The sequence below is a fragment of the Sminthopsis crassicaudata genome, chromosome 1 (assembly GCF_048593235.1).
Source record: "Sminthopsis crassicaudata isolate SCR6 chromosome 1, ASM4859323v1, whole genome shotgun sequence".
Lineage (NCBI taxonomy): Eukaryota > Metazoa > Chordata > Mammalia > Dasyuromorphia > Dasyuridae > Sminthopsis > Sminthopsis crassicaudata.
The window spans coordinates 398,157,005-398,171,399 of NC_133617.1; the positions used below are offsets into that span (position 1 = coordinate 398,157,005).

At 37.0% G+C, this 14,395-nt stretch overlaps 1 protein-coding gene across 2 annotated transcripts in view; it reads left to right on the top strand.

The window, feature by feature from the left end:
- NAA60 (N-alpha-acetyltransferase 60, NatF catalytic subunit) overlaps positions 1-14,395 on the top strand; it is a 55,908-nt gene that overhangs the window by 27,152 nt on the left and 14,361 nt on the right. For both annotated transcript variants that reach the window (XM_074279976.1, XM_074279977.1), the window contains exons 2-4: positions 4,437-4,552; positions 10,283-10,412; positions 12,382-12,478. In XM_074279976.1, coding sequence (XP_074136077.1) covers positions 4,443-4,552; positions 10,283-10,412; positions 12,382-12,478 — 337 coding nt within the window. In that variant the 5' untranslated portion in view covers positions 4,437-4,442. The remainder of the gene's footprint in view (positions 1-4,436; positions 4,553-10,282; positions 10,413-12,381; positions 12,479-14,395) is intronic.

Sequence of the window (14,395 nt, forward strand, 5' to 3'; positions counted from 1 at the left end):
ACAGTATCATTGTTGAAGTGTATAATGATCTTCTGGTTCTGCTCATTTCACTCAGCATCAGTTGATGTAAGTCTCTCCAAGCCTCTCTGTATTTCTCCTGTTGATCATTTCTTATAGAACAATAATATTCCATAACATTCATATACCATAGTTTACCCAACCATTCTCCAATTGATGGACATCCATTCATCTTCCAGCTTCTAGCCACTATGAAAAGGGCTGCCACAAACATTTTGGCACATACAGGACCCTTTCCCTTCTCTAGTAGCTCCTTGGGGTATAAGCCCAGTAGTAGTATGGCTGGGTCAAAGGGTGTACACATTTTGATAACTTTTTGGGCATAATTCCAGATTGCTCTCCAGAATGGTTGGATTCTTTCACAACTCCACCAACAATGCATCAGTGTCCCAGTTTTCCCACAGCCCCTCCAACATTCATCGTTATTTGTTCCTGTCATCTTAGCCAATCTGACAGGTGTGTAATGATACCTCAGAGTTGTCTTAATTTGCATTTCTCTGATCAATAGTGATTTGGAACACTCTTTCATATGAGTGGAAATTGTTTTAATTTCATCATCTGAAAATTGTCTGTTCATATCCTTTGACCATTTATCAATTGGAGAATGGCTTGATTTCTTATAAATTAAAGTCAATTCTCTGTATATTTTGGAGATGAGGCCTTTATCAGAACCTTTAACTGTAAAAATGTTTTCCCAATTTGTTACTTCCCTTCTAATCTTGTTTGCATTAGTTTTGTTTGTGCAGAAACTTTTTAATTTGGTGTAATCAAAATGTTCTATTTTGTGATCAATAATGGTCTCTAGTTCTCCCTTGGACACAAACTCCTTCCTCCTCCACAAGTCTGAGAGGTAAACCATCCCATGTTCCTCCAATTTATTTATGATTTCGTTCTTTATGCCTAAATCTTGGACCCATTTTGATCTAATCTTAGTATGTGGTGTTAAATGTGGGTCCAGGCCTAGTTTCTGCCATACTAATTTCCAGTTTTCCCAGCAGTTTTTGTCAAATAATGAATTCTTATCCCAAAATTTGGGATCTTTGGGTTTGTCAAAGATTAGATTGCTATTTTTATTCACTATCTTGTCCTGTGAACCTAACCTATGCCACTGATCAACTAGTCTATTTCTTAGCCAATACCAAATGGTTTTGGTGACTGTTGCTTTATAATATAGCTTTAAATCAGGTACACTTAGAACACCTTCCTCTGACTTTTTTTTCATTAGTTCCCTTGCAATTCTCGACCTTTTATTCTTCCATATGAATTTTGTTGTTATTTTTTCTAGGTCATTAAAATAGTTTCTTGGGAGTCTGATTGGTATAGCACTAAATAAATAGATTAGTTTGGGGAGTATTGTCATCTTTATTATATTCGCTCGGCCTATCCAAGAACATTGAATGTCTTTCCAATTATTTAAATCTGACTTTATTTTTGTGGCAAGTGTTTTGTAATTTTGCTCATATAATTCCTGACTCTCCTTTGGTAGCATCTGAAACTCTTGTAAGGAAATGTAAGAGTTGACAGGGCTGGGTTGGTGAGATTTTTTTTTTTTTTTTAATGAAGCATTTGGTCATTTCTCCATTAGTACTTACTCACAGTATTATTCCACATACACAATGACCTAGTGACACTGGCCTCTTTGATGATCCCCACACAAGACATTCAAATCTCTTGCCTTGCCTATCTTCCTTCAAATCTCAACTTAAAATCTTATCTTCTGCAAAACTTTCCTAGTCCTCCTTAAAACTAGTGCCTTTCCTCTAATTTTCTCCAATTTATCTTGCATATAATATCTTATTTATACCTAATTGTCTTGTCTTCTCCCCTATTTCCCTTTTTCCTTCCCTCTCCCATCTTTCTTCCCCTCCCCCCCAATTTAATTGTGAGCTCCTTGAGAGCATTAAATATTTTGCCTTTTTTAGATCTGTGCACAGGACCTGGCATAGTAGAAGCTTAACGAATTGTTTGTTGATAGCATTGGGTCTGACTTTCCATTTGGGATGCCATTCCTACCTGTGAGATTGAGGACATGTCAGAAGACTTGGCTCTTGTGTAATATGCCGTAATTTCTGATGTGGTGAGGTATGGTGGAAAGATCATTGGACCTGGAATTACAAAGGTCTAACTTCAAGTCTGGGTTCTCATGGTTGTTAGCTATTTAATTCTAGGCAAATCATTTAGCTCTGAGCCTCTATTTCTTCTGTGTAATAGGGGAGGCTAGTTCCTTCGTCTTCAATCCCATGAGATGATTATGAGGAATAGGTTGAGTGCAGCTTGATATGGGGGGAGGAGCAGGATCCCTGGATCCCAAGTCAGGACACCTGGGTTCATATCCTGTTGCTGCATATCCACTTTTATGACCTGGAACAAATCACTTAATTTCCATGGCGGCCTCAGTGTCCTCTTCTGTAAAATAGAAGTGGGACAAATTACATTATACTTAGTTTGAATATATTTTTTATTCACTTTCATGCATACATATTGCTTTCTCTGATAGAATGTAAGTTCCTTCAAAGCAGGACTGTTGGAGTTTTAGTCTTTATATTCTTGGTGCCTCGCATCTTGTCTGGCATGTAGTCTTTGCTTAATCAATGCCTATGGTTTGATGGACAGGTTTGAGGTTCCTTTCAGCTCTGGTTCTGTTATCCTGTGTTTTGGAAACTGCTAGGGCTTATTGACCTAAGAAATAATTTATTAAAAGAAAGTTGGATCAAAAACTCAATTTCCAAATGCTTTACATAGCAAAGTAGAATATAAACTTTGATTTAGGTAGTAATAAACAGATGTTTTTTGTTTTTGTTTTTAATGGACTGAAATATTTTGCATTGAGGGATGTGGTATAATGGGAAACACTTTAAACTGAGCTGAAAATCTTGGCTTCCTCATTTATTAACTTTATGCCCACCAGTCCTTCCCTTGGATGGAGCACAGATTGAGAAAGAGGAATAGAAAGTTACCTAGGTAGGTTGAAATGTACATTCTGTGAAGTAGACATTGTCCGAGATAAGATTGCACTGGTAGATTGCAGGTTAAGTGAGAGCCTTGAATGCCTAGGCCAAAAATATTTACTTTGTTTCTTAACAAATCAACAAAGATTTCTGAGAGAGAATGCAAGTCTCCCATCTGTAGTTTCCTGACCACTGCTTTCTTGCCTTGTCCTGGCCCTTATAAAGGAAGTAAGATCCATTTTCTAACTTTGGTTAGAATAACACAGTGTCCTGCTTTATGTAACAAAATACGGGTGGCTCCTTCATGACTGACCTAGATTACAGGGACTGATTGAAAACATATGATGTTAACTTGGGAAAAGTGGTATTTGTTTTCCATGGAAAATTCTGATTGAGGGCCCTCACCTCCTTGTTGAGATCTTGGTACCAAAAAAAAGAAAGACTGACTTACTAGATAGAAATCAATCTCTTAAAATACAAAATCAGCTCTAATTCTCTTGGAGATCCTGCAAGTACAGTCCCTTTTTCCTGCTTGAGGCTGTTGTATTGGCTTTGAAGTTGCTGTTTATCTGAGCTGTGGAGAGCTGAGTCTGCTTCTCTCCCAGCAATAACTGTTGTTAGGGGCCTGGAAAGATGCCATGCTCTTCAGAACTAGACAGGCTTGTATGGTTGCTTCTTTTTGTTTTATTTTGTTTTTTAAACCTTTTTGTAAAATAGAACTAAGATTAGAAGTGAATCTAGAGAAGACTAAACTTATTTTTTCTTATTCTACAACTGAGGAAGTTCCAAAAGGTTCCATATTAATACTGGTGAATAAAAGCCACACCCTTAAACCTTGTGAAAGAAAAATATGTATATGTAAAAGAGCATTCGTTATATTTAGAATTAAAAGATCTGATTTTTAAAACCAGCCTTTGCCATATTTATATGTATGTACACACAAATATGATCAATAGTCAGTAAATATTAAATGCTTAACTGTGTCAGGCACTATGTGTGTATATGTATGCACATGTGTATGAGTATAATGTCTAAATATAATACACATAACAGATTCTAGGGCATATTCAGGTTTTAGATGGACTACTCTTGGAGGAAGGATGGGATATAACCTTTATTCACACCAGTATGCTATCTAGAAATTCAATATAAGTTAAATATGTGCATGCAGTTCTTCTAAACATATTTACATATTTGTACAAAGCTGTTTTTTGGTTGTTTTTGTTTTTTGTTTTTTGCTGAGGCAATTGGGGTTAATTGCCCAGAGCCACACAGCCAGAACATGTTAAGTGTCTGAGGCCGGATTTGAACTCAGTTTGTCCTGACTTCAGGGCTGGTGCTCTATGTATTGAGCCAACTGTATGAATCTGTTTTAAAAAGTCTAAAAAAGCTTGGGGAAAATGGGGAAGTATCAAGTAGCAGTATTTTTAGCTATTCTCCTCTTTCTAATCTACTGCCCTTTAATTTTAGGCGTGAATGACAGAGGAAGTGCCCTCCAGTGCACTTAGTGAGGTCAACCTACGGCTTCTTTGCCACGATGACATAGACACAGTGAAGCAGCTCTGTGGTGACTGGTTCCCAATTGAGTAAGTAAAATCTGAATTTATAACCCATCTTTGGGATTTATAAATTAGAAGGAATTGGGGAGACACACAACATTAGAATAGGTCTTAGATTGAAGAAGATAGAATATAGGGCCCAAAAGGACCTTATACATTACCTAGTTTAGAAATTCTTGACCTGTTTTGGCTTCTGGGCAGAGGGATGGACTGAGAACTATGGACCTCTTTTCAGAACAGTGTTTGAAAATGCCAAAAGTGTGTGTATGTATGTGTGATTACAAAGGAAACCAATTATATTGGATTGTAGCTGTCAAAATATTTTTTAAAAGCAAAAAACAAGTTTGTAGATCCCAGTTTAAGAACTCTTGATCTAATCCAACCCTCATTTTTCAGAAGGGAAAATTGAGTTTGAAGTAATTTGCTTCTAATCACATGGCTAGTTGGCAGCAAAACTGAGACTTAAACCCAGTTTTCCTAATTTCCAATCCATTCTTCTTTTTGAGATTTGAAAGCACTTAACACAGTGCTTGGCACTTAGAGGCTTAATGCATGTTTCTTATTTTCCCTTTTGTTGCCTTTTCCCTTCACTATATTGTACCTCCTCTCCTAAAAGGTTTCTTAAGAGAGACATATTTCCCCAACCCCACCCCCATCCCCATTATATTGTCTGACTAAAACCAACTAAATCATAACCTATTATTGGGGAAGATTCAGAGACCAATGGATAGTGTCAAAAATCTGGCACTTGGATCCCTGTCTGCAAATAGGGAATAACTTAACAAATTTGGGAAGGTTCTTTGGGAATCAGAAAAGGCTTTGGAAAGCAGGGGCTTGTGAGCTGAGTTTTGGAGGTTGGGAAGATCCACAAGCTGAGATGGGGGGAAGCCAAGGCATTTCACATGTGGGAAATGATGTACACAAAATTATAAAGAATTTGACCTGCACCCAGGGGAACCTGTCACATAGGCTAGTTTGTTTGTAACATAGTTGTGCAATGCCAGGTTGAAGACATTTAAACATCTTTTGAAAATCTCTTTCCAATAACTTTCTGGAACCTTTCTCTTTGACTCTGACTCTTTGACTCACTCTTGAGTGGGTCCTCCACCCACATTCCTCAGATAGCTTACACTCCCATCTGCCTAGAAAGGACATGTACTGAGAGCCAGCTCACCTTTACCTATAGCTGCCAAACTGGTTCTCCACTTCTTCCATGTTGGACTGTCTTCATGTGGTCCTTTTATAAAATCTTCTAAAGATGTCATCAAACTCTCTTATGTAACTCCCTAACTATTCATCTAGTTGAAGGACCACACTGCTTCTGGCTTCTCATTCCCACTCCCCTCACCCCTTGTGGTGCTCATGCTACAGCTCTAGAACACAACTAGTAGAACAAGGTCACACAACAGGGGGACTTGAATCCAGTTCCTCTAAGTGCAGATACAAGGCTTTCCCCTTTACAGTGCTGTCTGCCACTAAATCATAGCCTATTATTGGGGAAGATTCGGAGATCAATGGATAGTGTCAAAAATATGGCACTTGGGTCATTAAGGAAATAAGAGAATAGCTTAACAAATTTGGGAAGGTTATTCACTAGCAGATTTATTCAACAAAAGCCAGTATTTGTTAAGCACCTGTTAGCTATTTTTATAAAAGGGCACATTCTTTAAGAAAGGATAAAAAATATTTATACCTTTGGTTATAGGGAAAAATTCTTTAGAAATAATGGCAATAGTGTAACTTAGTGTGGACAAGCACAGAAACTCTTTAATACTCTATTTGATCTAGCAGTATAGGCCTTACTCAAAGGGAAGAGGTGATATAATGGCATATTCCCCATTAAATTCAAGAATACCCATTTATATTAAGTGCCTCTGCTGTGTAAAAAGCACCGTATTAGTACCTGGAGAATATAGGAAGCATCGAGGAGAAATAATCCCTGGCCTCATAGGGTTTATATTCTTCTAATGATATAGATAGGGCATATATACATATGACATAGATTAGTAAATATATAAAAAATGTGAGTAAAGTGATATATAAGATTTGATGAGGTAGCTTTTAGCAGGCAGAGATAGAAAAGAAATCATCTCCTGGCTATTGGAAATGTGGTAATGCAGGAAAGCTTACATCCATACAGGTAGAAGACAATTTGGAAGAACAAAGTAGGGTGGCATAAAACTGGAAAGGTGGTGTGCTGCCATGGTATCTGGGACTGACCATGAAAATCTAAGGAGTTTGGGTGGTATTAGGTAGACTAGATGGAGGCAGAAGAGTTCCTACAGTACAGTGACTTAATCAGAGCTGTGTCAAAGTACACAATTTGTGAAAGATGATTTGGAGAGGATCAGATGGCCTGTACATGGAAATGAATACAACCACTGAACCCAGAATTATAGTGAGAGAAAGCAAAAAATTGCTATATGCTGTATGGAAACATTTAAAACCTCTCTCTTAGTAAAATTGAATATATAAAAAAATAATAATCTCTAAAGCTCTTTCTAAAATTTTTGGAGAAGTCTCTTGGAAAGCTGGGTGATAGATAGAATCAATAAAAGAAATAATCTCTAAAGCTCTTTCTAAAATTTTTGGAGAAGTCTCTTGGAAAGCTGGGTGATAGAATCAATAAATTACACTTCTTTGGGTTGGGCCATTTTGCTAAACACTGGGAATATAAATATATGGAAAAAGCTAGGTCTTGCCCTTGAGGAGCTTACAATCTGAAGGGAGGAAACAACATACAAAAGACAGCTGTAAAAGTAAGGCAAGGAAGCAACTAAGTCACAAATTGGATAGAGTACCTGTGGATTCAGGAAGACCTGAGTTCAAATCTGGCCTCAGACTCGCCCTGTGTAACCCTGGGCAAGCTATTTCACCCAGTTTTGTTTTAAAGCATACTTTGGGAACCAGGGAAGACAGATTTATCTTCAGAGGAGGACATTTTGATAAAAAGAACTTATACCCCAAAGGCTAACATGAAATGGCTCCCTGCTCAGAGAGAATTTACAGAATAACTCAAAAAAGAATTTAAAAATCAAATGAAAAATATTGAGGAAAAGCCCAAAAAAATTGTTTTAAAAATTTAAAAACATCCAAAAAAAACAAGATTATGGGGGAAAAAAAGTTAACCAACTAGAAAAGGAGATACAGCTTCACAAATATGAAAATAACTCTTTGAAAATTATATTTAGGCAAAGGGAAGTCAGTCTTCACTGAAATTATAAAACATGATAAAGAATGAAAAAATAGAATAGAAGGTGAAACATCTTACAAGAAAAATGACAAGTCTGGAGAACAGATCAAGAAGAGAAAATATAAGAATAATGGGACTAGCAGAAAGTGACCAAAAAGAGAACCTTGACACAATAATGCAGGAAATATTTCAAAAAAATTGAACCCAAAGGGAAAGTAGAACTAGACAAAATTCACCAATTACCATCTCAAAGAGATCCTTTGTGGAAAACACACAGGAGTATTATTTGCCAAATTTCGAAACCCATAGATCAAAGAGAAAATTTTGCAAGAAACAAGAAAAAAAAAATTCAAATATGTTGGAGTTAACAATTAGAATTATAAAAAAACTTATCATAAGCTACAATAAAAGACTGCAGGTCCTGGAATTATATCTCCTGCCAGTCAAAATAACTAAGCCAAAAATATCATGTTCAGCAAAATTATCATTTTGAATGGAGAAAAAAGGACATTCAACCAACTTGCAGATTTTCAGGACTTTTTAATCAACCAAACCCGATTTAACAGAAAAATTAGCATATAAAAGCCAATATCAAAGATCAGTTTTAAGGAACTTAATATGGATGGACAAACTAAACATGGCCAAATTGCTTTTTTTTTTTTTTTTTTTTTTAAACATGGCAAATGTATTCCATATATCCATCAACAGCAGAGTAGCTCAAAAGAAAGATTGGCAGAGTTAAGGTATTATACAAATGAGGTGCAGAAGAATAGACACAGAGGTATTAGAGTGGGGAGGAGTTCTGAAAAATCTACTCACATCAGGAATGGGTTCAGTAGGCAACATTTTACACGGACACACACACACACACACACACACACACACACACACGTGCCATCAAGGATTTAACATGCTACCTTCAAAATCTATAAAAAAGTTAGTTGGGAGGGATGGAGAAGCAAAGGATGAGGGAAGACGACAAAGGAGGGATCCCTGGGTTTAACTTAAAGAAAGTCAAGTTATGGAGCAGGGACAGGAAAGACAAAGGGGTGGTGTGTGTGTGTGTGTGTGTGTGTGTGTGTGTGTGTAGAGGGTGTTTGTGGGTCTATCAACATGTATGCATAAATATATTTTTCTTAACTGTAGCTTGCTTGAGAGTGGGGGGGAGACAACTGGGGGGAAAAGAATAAATAAGGTATGCAGCAGAGAAGCAAAGAACAATTTACAAGGAAGTAAAGAAAAAAATGCACATTCATGCATTTAATTTCTTCTACTAATATATACTTTCTTGATCTGGTAATTTATTGTTACATATTTTGAATCCTCCCTAATGTTCTGCTGGACACATGACAATGTTCTCTTTTGTTTTAATGTGTAGTGAAAAAAATGAACTGGGCATATGCTGATAGTGAGGTATTACTAGTGGACAATCCCAGAGCTCCCACCAGTGCCCTTGTTATCTTAGGTTGGGTGGATTTCTTTCGGGAGAGGACTGTACAAGTCACATATAGCATAAAGATGTGTGGGTGAGTGGCAGCTTACATTGTTGGAGAGAATAGCATATCAATGAGATCACAAATAGATTCAAATATTTTGAGTATGGGGCCCAATAACAAGGATTAGAAAGGAGGTACTACTTTGGTATTCAGAGAAATTTAAGATTACATTGACTATCAAGTCAATAATGGATGTCTAAGTACAGAGTAAATGAAAGGCATAGAGAAAATTATAATCATCTAATTTAACAAAACTTGATATATCAATATAATCTTTATTTAAAAGCAGTAGGCAGAAATAACGGCATATTTCTCTAATGAATATAACATATGTTATCTTAAATACATAGTAGTAAGCATTTATTACACACCTACTATGTGCCAGGCACTGTGCTAAGCAGCAGAGATATCTCCCCACGTACTAGTACAGTACTTTCCATATAACAGAAACAAAAAGACAGTCTTTATTGTCAAGAAGCTGACAATCTCATGGAGGGGCGGGACAAATGCACTACAAACAAGAGATATTCAGTATAAATTGAAAATCATCTCAAAGGAAAGAAACTGGCATTAAGAGGGATTCTGAAAAGCTTCTTGTATAAGATGGAATTTTAGCTTGTATTTGAAGGAAGCTCGGTAAGCCAAAGTCTAAGATTAAGGAAGGAGAAAATTCCATGCATTAGAGGGAGCCTGTGAAAATGTAGGGAGATGCCATGCCTTGTGTGAGACTTTTCAAGGATGCTGCTGGATTGCAGAGGAGATGGGGAGCATAAAGCACAAGGAAACTGGAAGAACTGTGGGATGGCGGGGAGGGGGACAGTTCATGAAGGGCCCTGGAAGCATAATATAGAGTTTCATAATTGATTCTGGAGATTATTAAGAGCCACTGAAATTTGACTTGCAGGGGTGACCTATGCCTTAGGAAGGTCACTTTGGCAACTGAGTAGAGGATGGTCTAGAGTGGGGTGACACTTGTGGCAGACAGACGCACCAGCAAACTAATGTAGAAGTCCAGATGGGAGGTCCAGTCCTGCCAGAACACTGATCTTTGGTTGGATCTCTCTCTAGGTACCCTGATTCATGGTATCGTGATATCACTTCAAATAAGAAATTTTTTTCCCTTGCTGCAACTTACAGAGGAGCCATTGTCGGTATGATAGTTGCTGAAATAAAAAGTAGAACAAAGGTACATAAAGAGGTAAGGAGAATAATATTTGACTACAAAAAAAATCTATATTTTCTATTTTGTCCAAAAGTGGGAGAAGGGAGGGGTGTGGAGTTGGAAGTTGAGAACATGTCTTCCATTCTCTTAGAAAACAAGTTGTCATGAGCTACTAGAAATATTTTATCACATTCTGGTGTTGTCTTGTCACTCAGCTAAACTGACCCTTAGATAAAAGATAAACAATCTACTGCTAGTCAGTCCATATTTGAAACCTTTCTGGTTTGCTAGAACCTACCAAAGTTAGAGCTTTTGTGTAGCACATATAAACACACATCAGAATAAAAAATAATGCTTTTCCCCTTTCTTCCCTTTATATGGAAAGGGCAAGAAAGATTCCAATAGAATCATTGTTTGCTTTTTGGTTGTTGCAATTGACCTTCTGGTCTGAGGAATCAGATTATAACTTGTAGAGTTTGATATAAAATTTTTTTCCCCTGTTTTAAACTCAGTATGTTATTGACCCCTTAGGTGGGTATAGGTATGGGTTTTTGTTTCTTGATGACAGGGTTTTAACAGTCAAAATGTACTAGAAACAAGTCAATGACATTTTCAAGACATAAAATTTTTTGTGATTTTACTTCTTGCATTAAATTCTTTATCCTGTCTATCATATTAGCCTTCCCAGAGCCTAGGTCTTTCAGGAGGATTTCCTTTGTTGTCCTTACTTATTTAAAAAAAAAAAAAAGTTTTCTTTTTCATTTTAAAATTCCATTTTCATTCTGTCCTGAATAGACACTAAATAAGAAATTTCTATTCATGTTATGACTTTCAGTATTTACTTTTGTAATTATTGTATTTCTGTATTGGTTATTTGTTTATATTGTTTGTTTGTTTTTAATAATTCAGGTCCTGAGGAGGAGAGCCATTATTTGTTCTTTCCTATAGGTAGTAGTTGGTTCAAAAATGTATTATTAATATCTTACATTTGCATAGTGTTTTATGGTTTGTAAAGTGTTTCCTTATGGCAGCAAGGAATCTTACTTTGCAGGTATCATTTCCATTGTACATGTGGAAATCAAAACTTAGTGAGGTTAAGTGACTTGGAGATTTCTCCACCCTACCTTGAAGCCTCTGTAACCCCTATTGGCACCCAAGGGTTGTTGGCTCAGATTTTGAAATGAAATCACTCCAGAGCAGGTGCAGGGATTTAAATTCTAAGACATTGAAGAAGTCTTAGAAGAAGTCCTTGTAGCATTTTGATCTCTCTGGATGGCCTCCTCTTAAGTTTGAGGGCGACTAGATGTGATTCATAAATGAATCCACTATGTGTCTGAATTAGGTACACCCCAAACCAAACAGCTAGCATTTTCCTGTCCATGTTTTTCTGTTAAAAAAGGACAGAGAAACATTCCTCTTTTCCCATTAAACACAAGAATTGTGTCAAATGGGCTGTCTTCTTGGTTGTCCCAGGGTTGCATCTGCTTTCTGACCCCTGAAGACCCCTTGGTAAAGTCATGTTCTCCCTGACATTACAACAGTGGAAAAGGCAGGTAGATAAATAGAATGATAGAGTGACAGCGTGGGGAGAGCACTGGGCATGGAATCAGGGGAGAGACCTGGGTTCAGATTCTGCCAGTGGTACTTACCAGTATTTTCTAATGACTCTAGAAGTCATTTAACCCTCTGAGGCCAAGTGTCCTCCTTGTGTAAAAGGTAGATGAGGCACCAATAAAATTTGAAGTAATGTTGCTGTAGCCATATTTCATGACTATAAAGCTCTTTATACTTTACAAGGCACTTTTTTCAAAATAATACTTTAAAGTGGGTATTATAAATGGTAATGTACGCATTTTATAGATAAGAAAACTGAAGTTTTGTCCAAGGTTTCACAGATAGCATCAGGACCAGGATTTGAATCCAAGTTTCCTCTTATTTCAGTTCCCATTATTTGAATGTCTGCCTCTAGGACTAACCTAACTTTTTCTTTTTAAATTCTCTGTAGGACGGAGATATTCTAGCCTCACACTTCTCTGTTGATACACAAGTTGCATACATCTTAAGTCTAGGAGTGGTAAAAGAATTCAGAAAACATGGAATAGGTAAGCCTGGTCAAAGTGTGCCCTCTCTGGGGAGTGGGTCATGTGCTGGGATCCCCAATTTGGCTTTTTCTCTCACATTGAGCTCAGAACATGAATGTGGAAAGGACAGACTCAGAAATTGAGTGTCAGCCTTAGGAAACAAATTTGGAACCAGTTACTCATATTAATTTCTCCTGTGCTTTAAGGTTTACAAAGCACTTGTAGGTAGGGAAATGTAAATGTTCTCATTTTACAAATGAGAGTAGTGAACCTCAGACTGGGGACTTTATCTGCTCATTGTATGGCTCAAAGCCAGATCTTCTGACTCCAAATCTGCTTGGCTTTCTGTTACACTGCTCTAGTTCTTCTAGAGCAAGGGTTCTCAAACTACGGCCCATGGGCCAGATGCAGCCAGCTGAGGACGTTTATGCCGCCCACCAGGTTTGGCAAATGGGCTGAGGGGCAGAGACAGAGCGTGAGGTTTGTTTTTACTATAGTCCGGCCCTCCAACAGTAAATTGGCCCCCTATTTAAAAAGTTTGAGGACCACTGTTCTAGAGGAAAATAAATATATATTTATGTGTTGTTATGTTTGTTCCATTGAATGTTAAGAGCAAGAAGGGATCTAGAGATTGCTGAAGACATCGCAGGATTCTAGATCTAGACTGGAAGGGTCCTCAGGGGTCTTTTAGTCCAGTCCTCTAATGCTTACATGGGGAAACTTAGCAAGGAAGGCTGAATAAAGCCAAAGGCTCTATAGAGCATGTCAGAGATAGGATTTGATGTCGGAGCCATTGCTCTTTTCATCTTACCCTGCCACTTAATCAAGATCGTCCAGAGACTTAATGGGGAGAAGTAGCTTTGGAGCCCCTAGAATCAATGCCTTCTCCTACTTGTTTTTTCCTCCAGTGCTATATACACTTAAAAAAAGTCTTGTTGATGCCTTTTGTTTTAATATTCCATTCATTCCTGAATATATTCTAACCCCTCTACTCTACTACTTGTCACCAAGTGAGCTTAGACAAGTGAGATTATTACAAATATAAAGAAAGAAACCCGACACTTTAACAAATTTATGGGGGACAGCTAGGTGGCACAGTGGATAGAGCACCAGCCCTGAATTCAGGAGGACCAGAGTTCAAATCTGGTCTCAGACACTTAATACTTCCTAGATGTGTGACCCTGGGCAAGTCACTTAACCCCAGCCTCAAAAAAACAAACAAAAAAAAAACCCAACAAATTTATGTTTTATAATTATTATATATTAATATATTTATATATTAGTTGCATATATTAACTAGGTCTGATAGCACGTGACATTCCACACCAATAGCCTCCCAACTCTCCAGTGAAGTAATGCAGTTTTGGGAGCTTAGCTTTGGACATTATAATTATATAGCATTCACTTTGATTTTATTTTTCTTTCCATTTACCCTGTGCAGTCATTGTATATTTTTTCCCTTGGTTTTCCTTACTCCACTCTGAACCATTGTATGTCTTCCCAGGTTTCTCTGGATTCTTTAAATTCATTATTTTATATGGTAGAACAATATAATCTTTTACATTTATGTGTCCATAACTCGTTTAGTCATTCCCCATCCAATGAACACTTTTATTTTCAGTTTATTATTACCTTAAAAAGTTATTGCTATGTGCATTTTGGTTTACACTTTCTATCTAGTTCTGACCATCTATCTTGGTGTATATGTCTATTAATAGAATCTCTAGTTCAAAATCTAGGGACATTTTAATCACTTTTTTAAAAAAAATATAATTATAAATTGCTTTCCAAAATAGTTGAGCCAGTTGACAGCTCTGTTGACAATGCATTAACATGCTTGTTTTCTTCGCTGCCATTTCGCTAAACTATTATATAATGAGGAACTTGATGAAATATCTAAATTAATATACTGTAATAAAATTGCTACAACTTACAGCC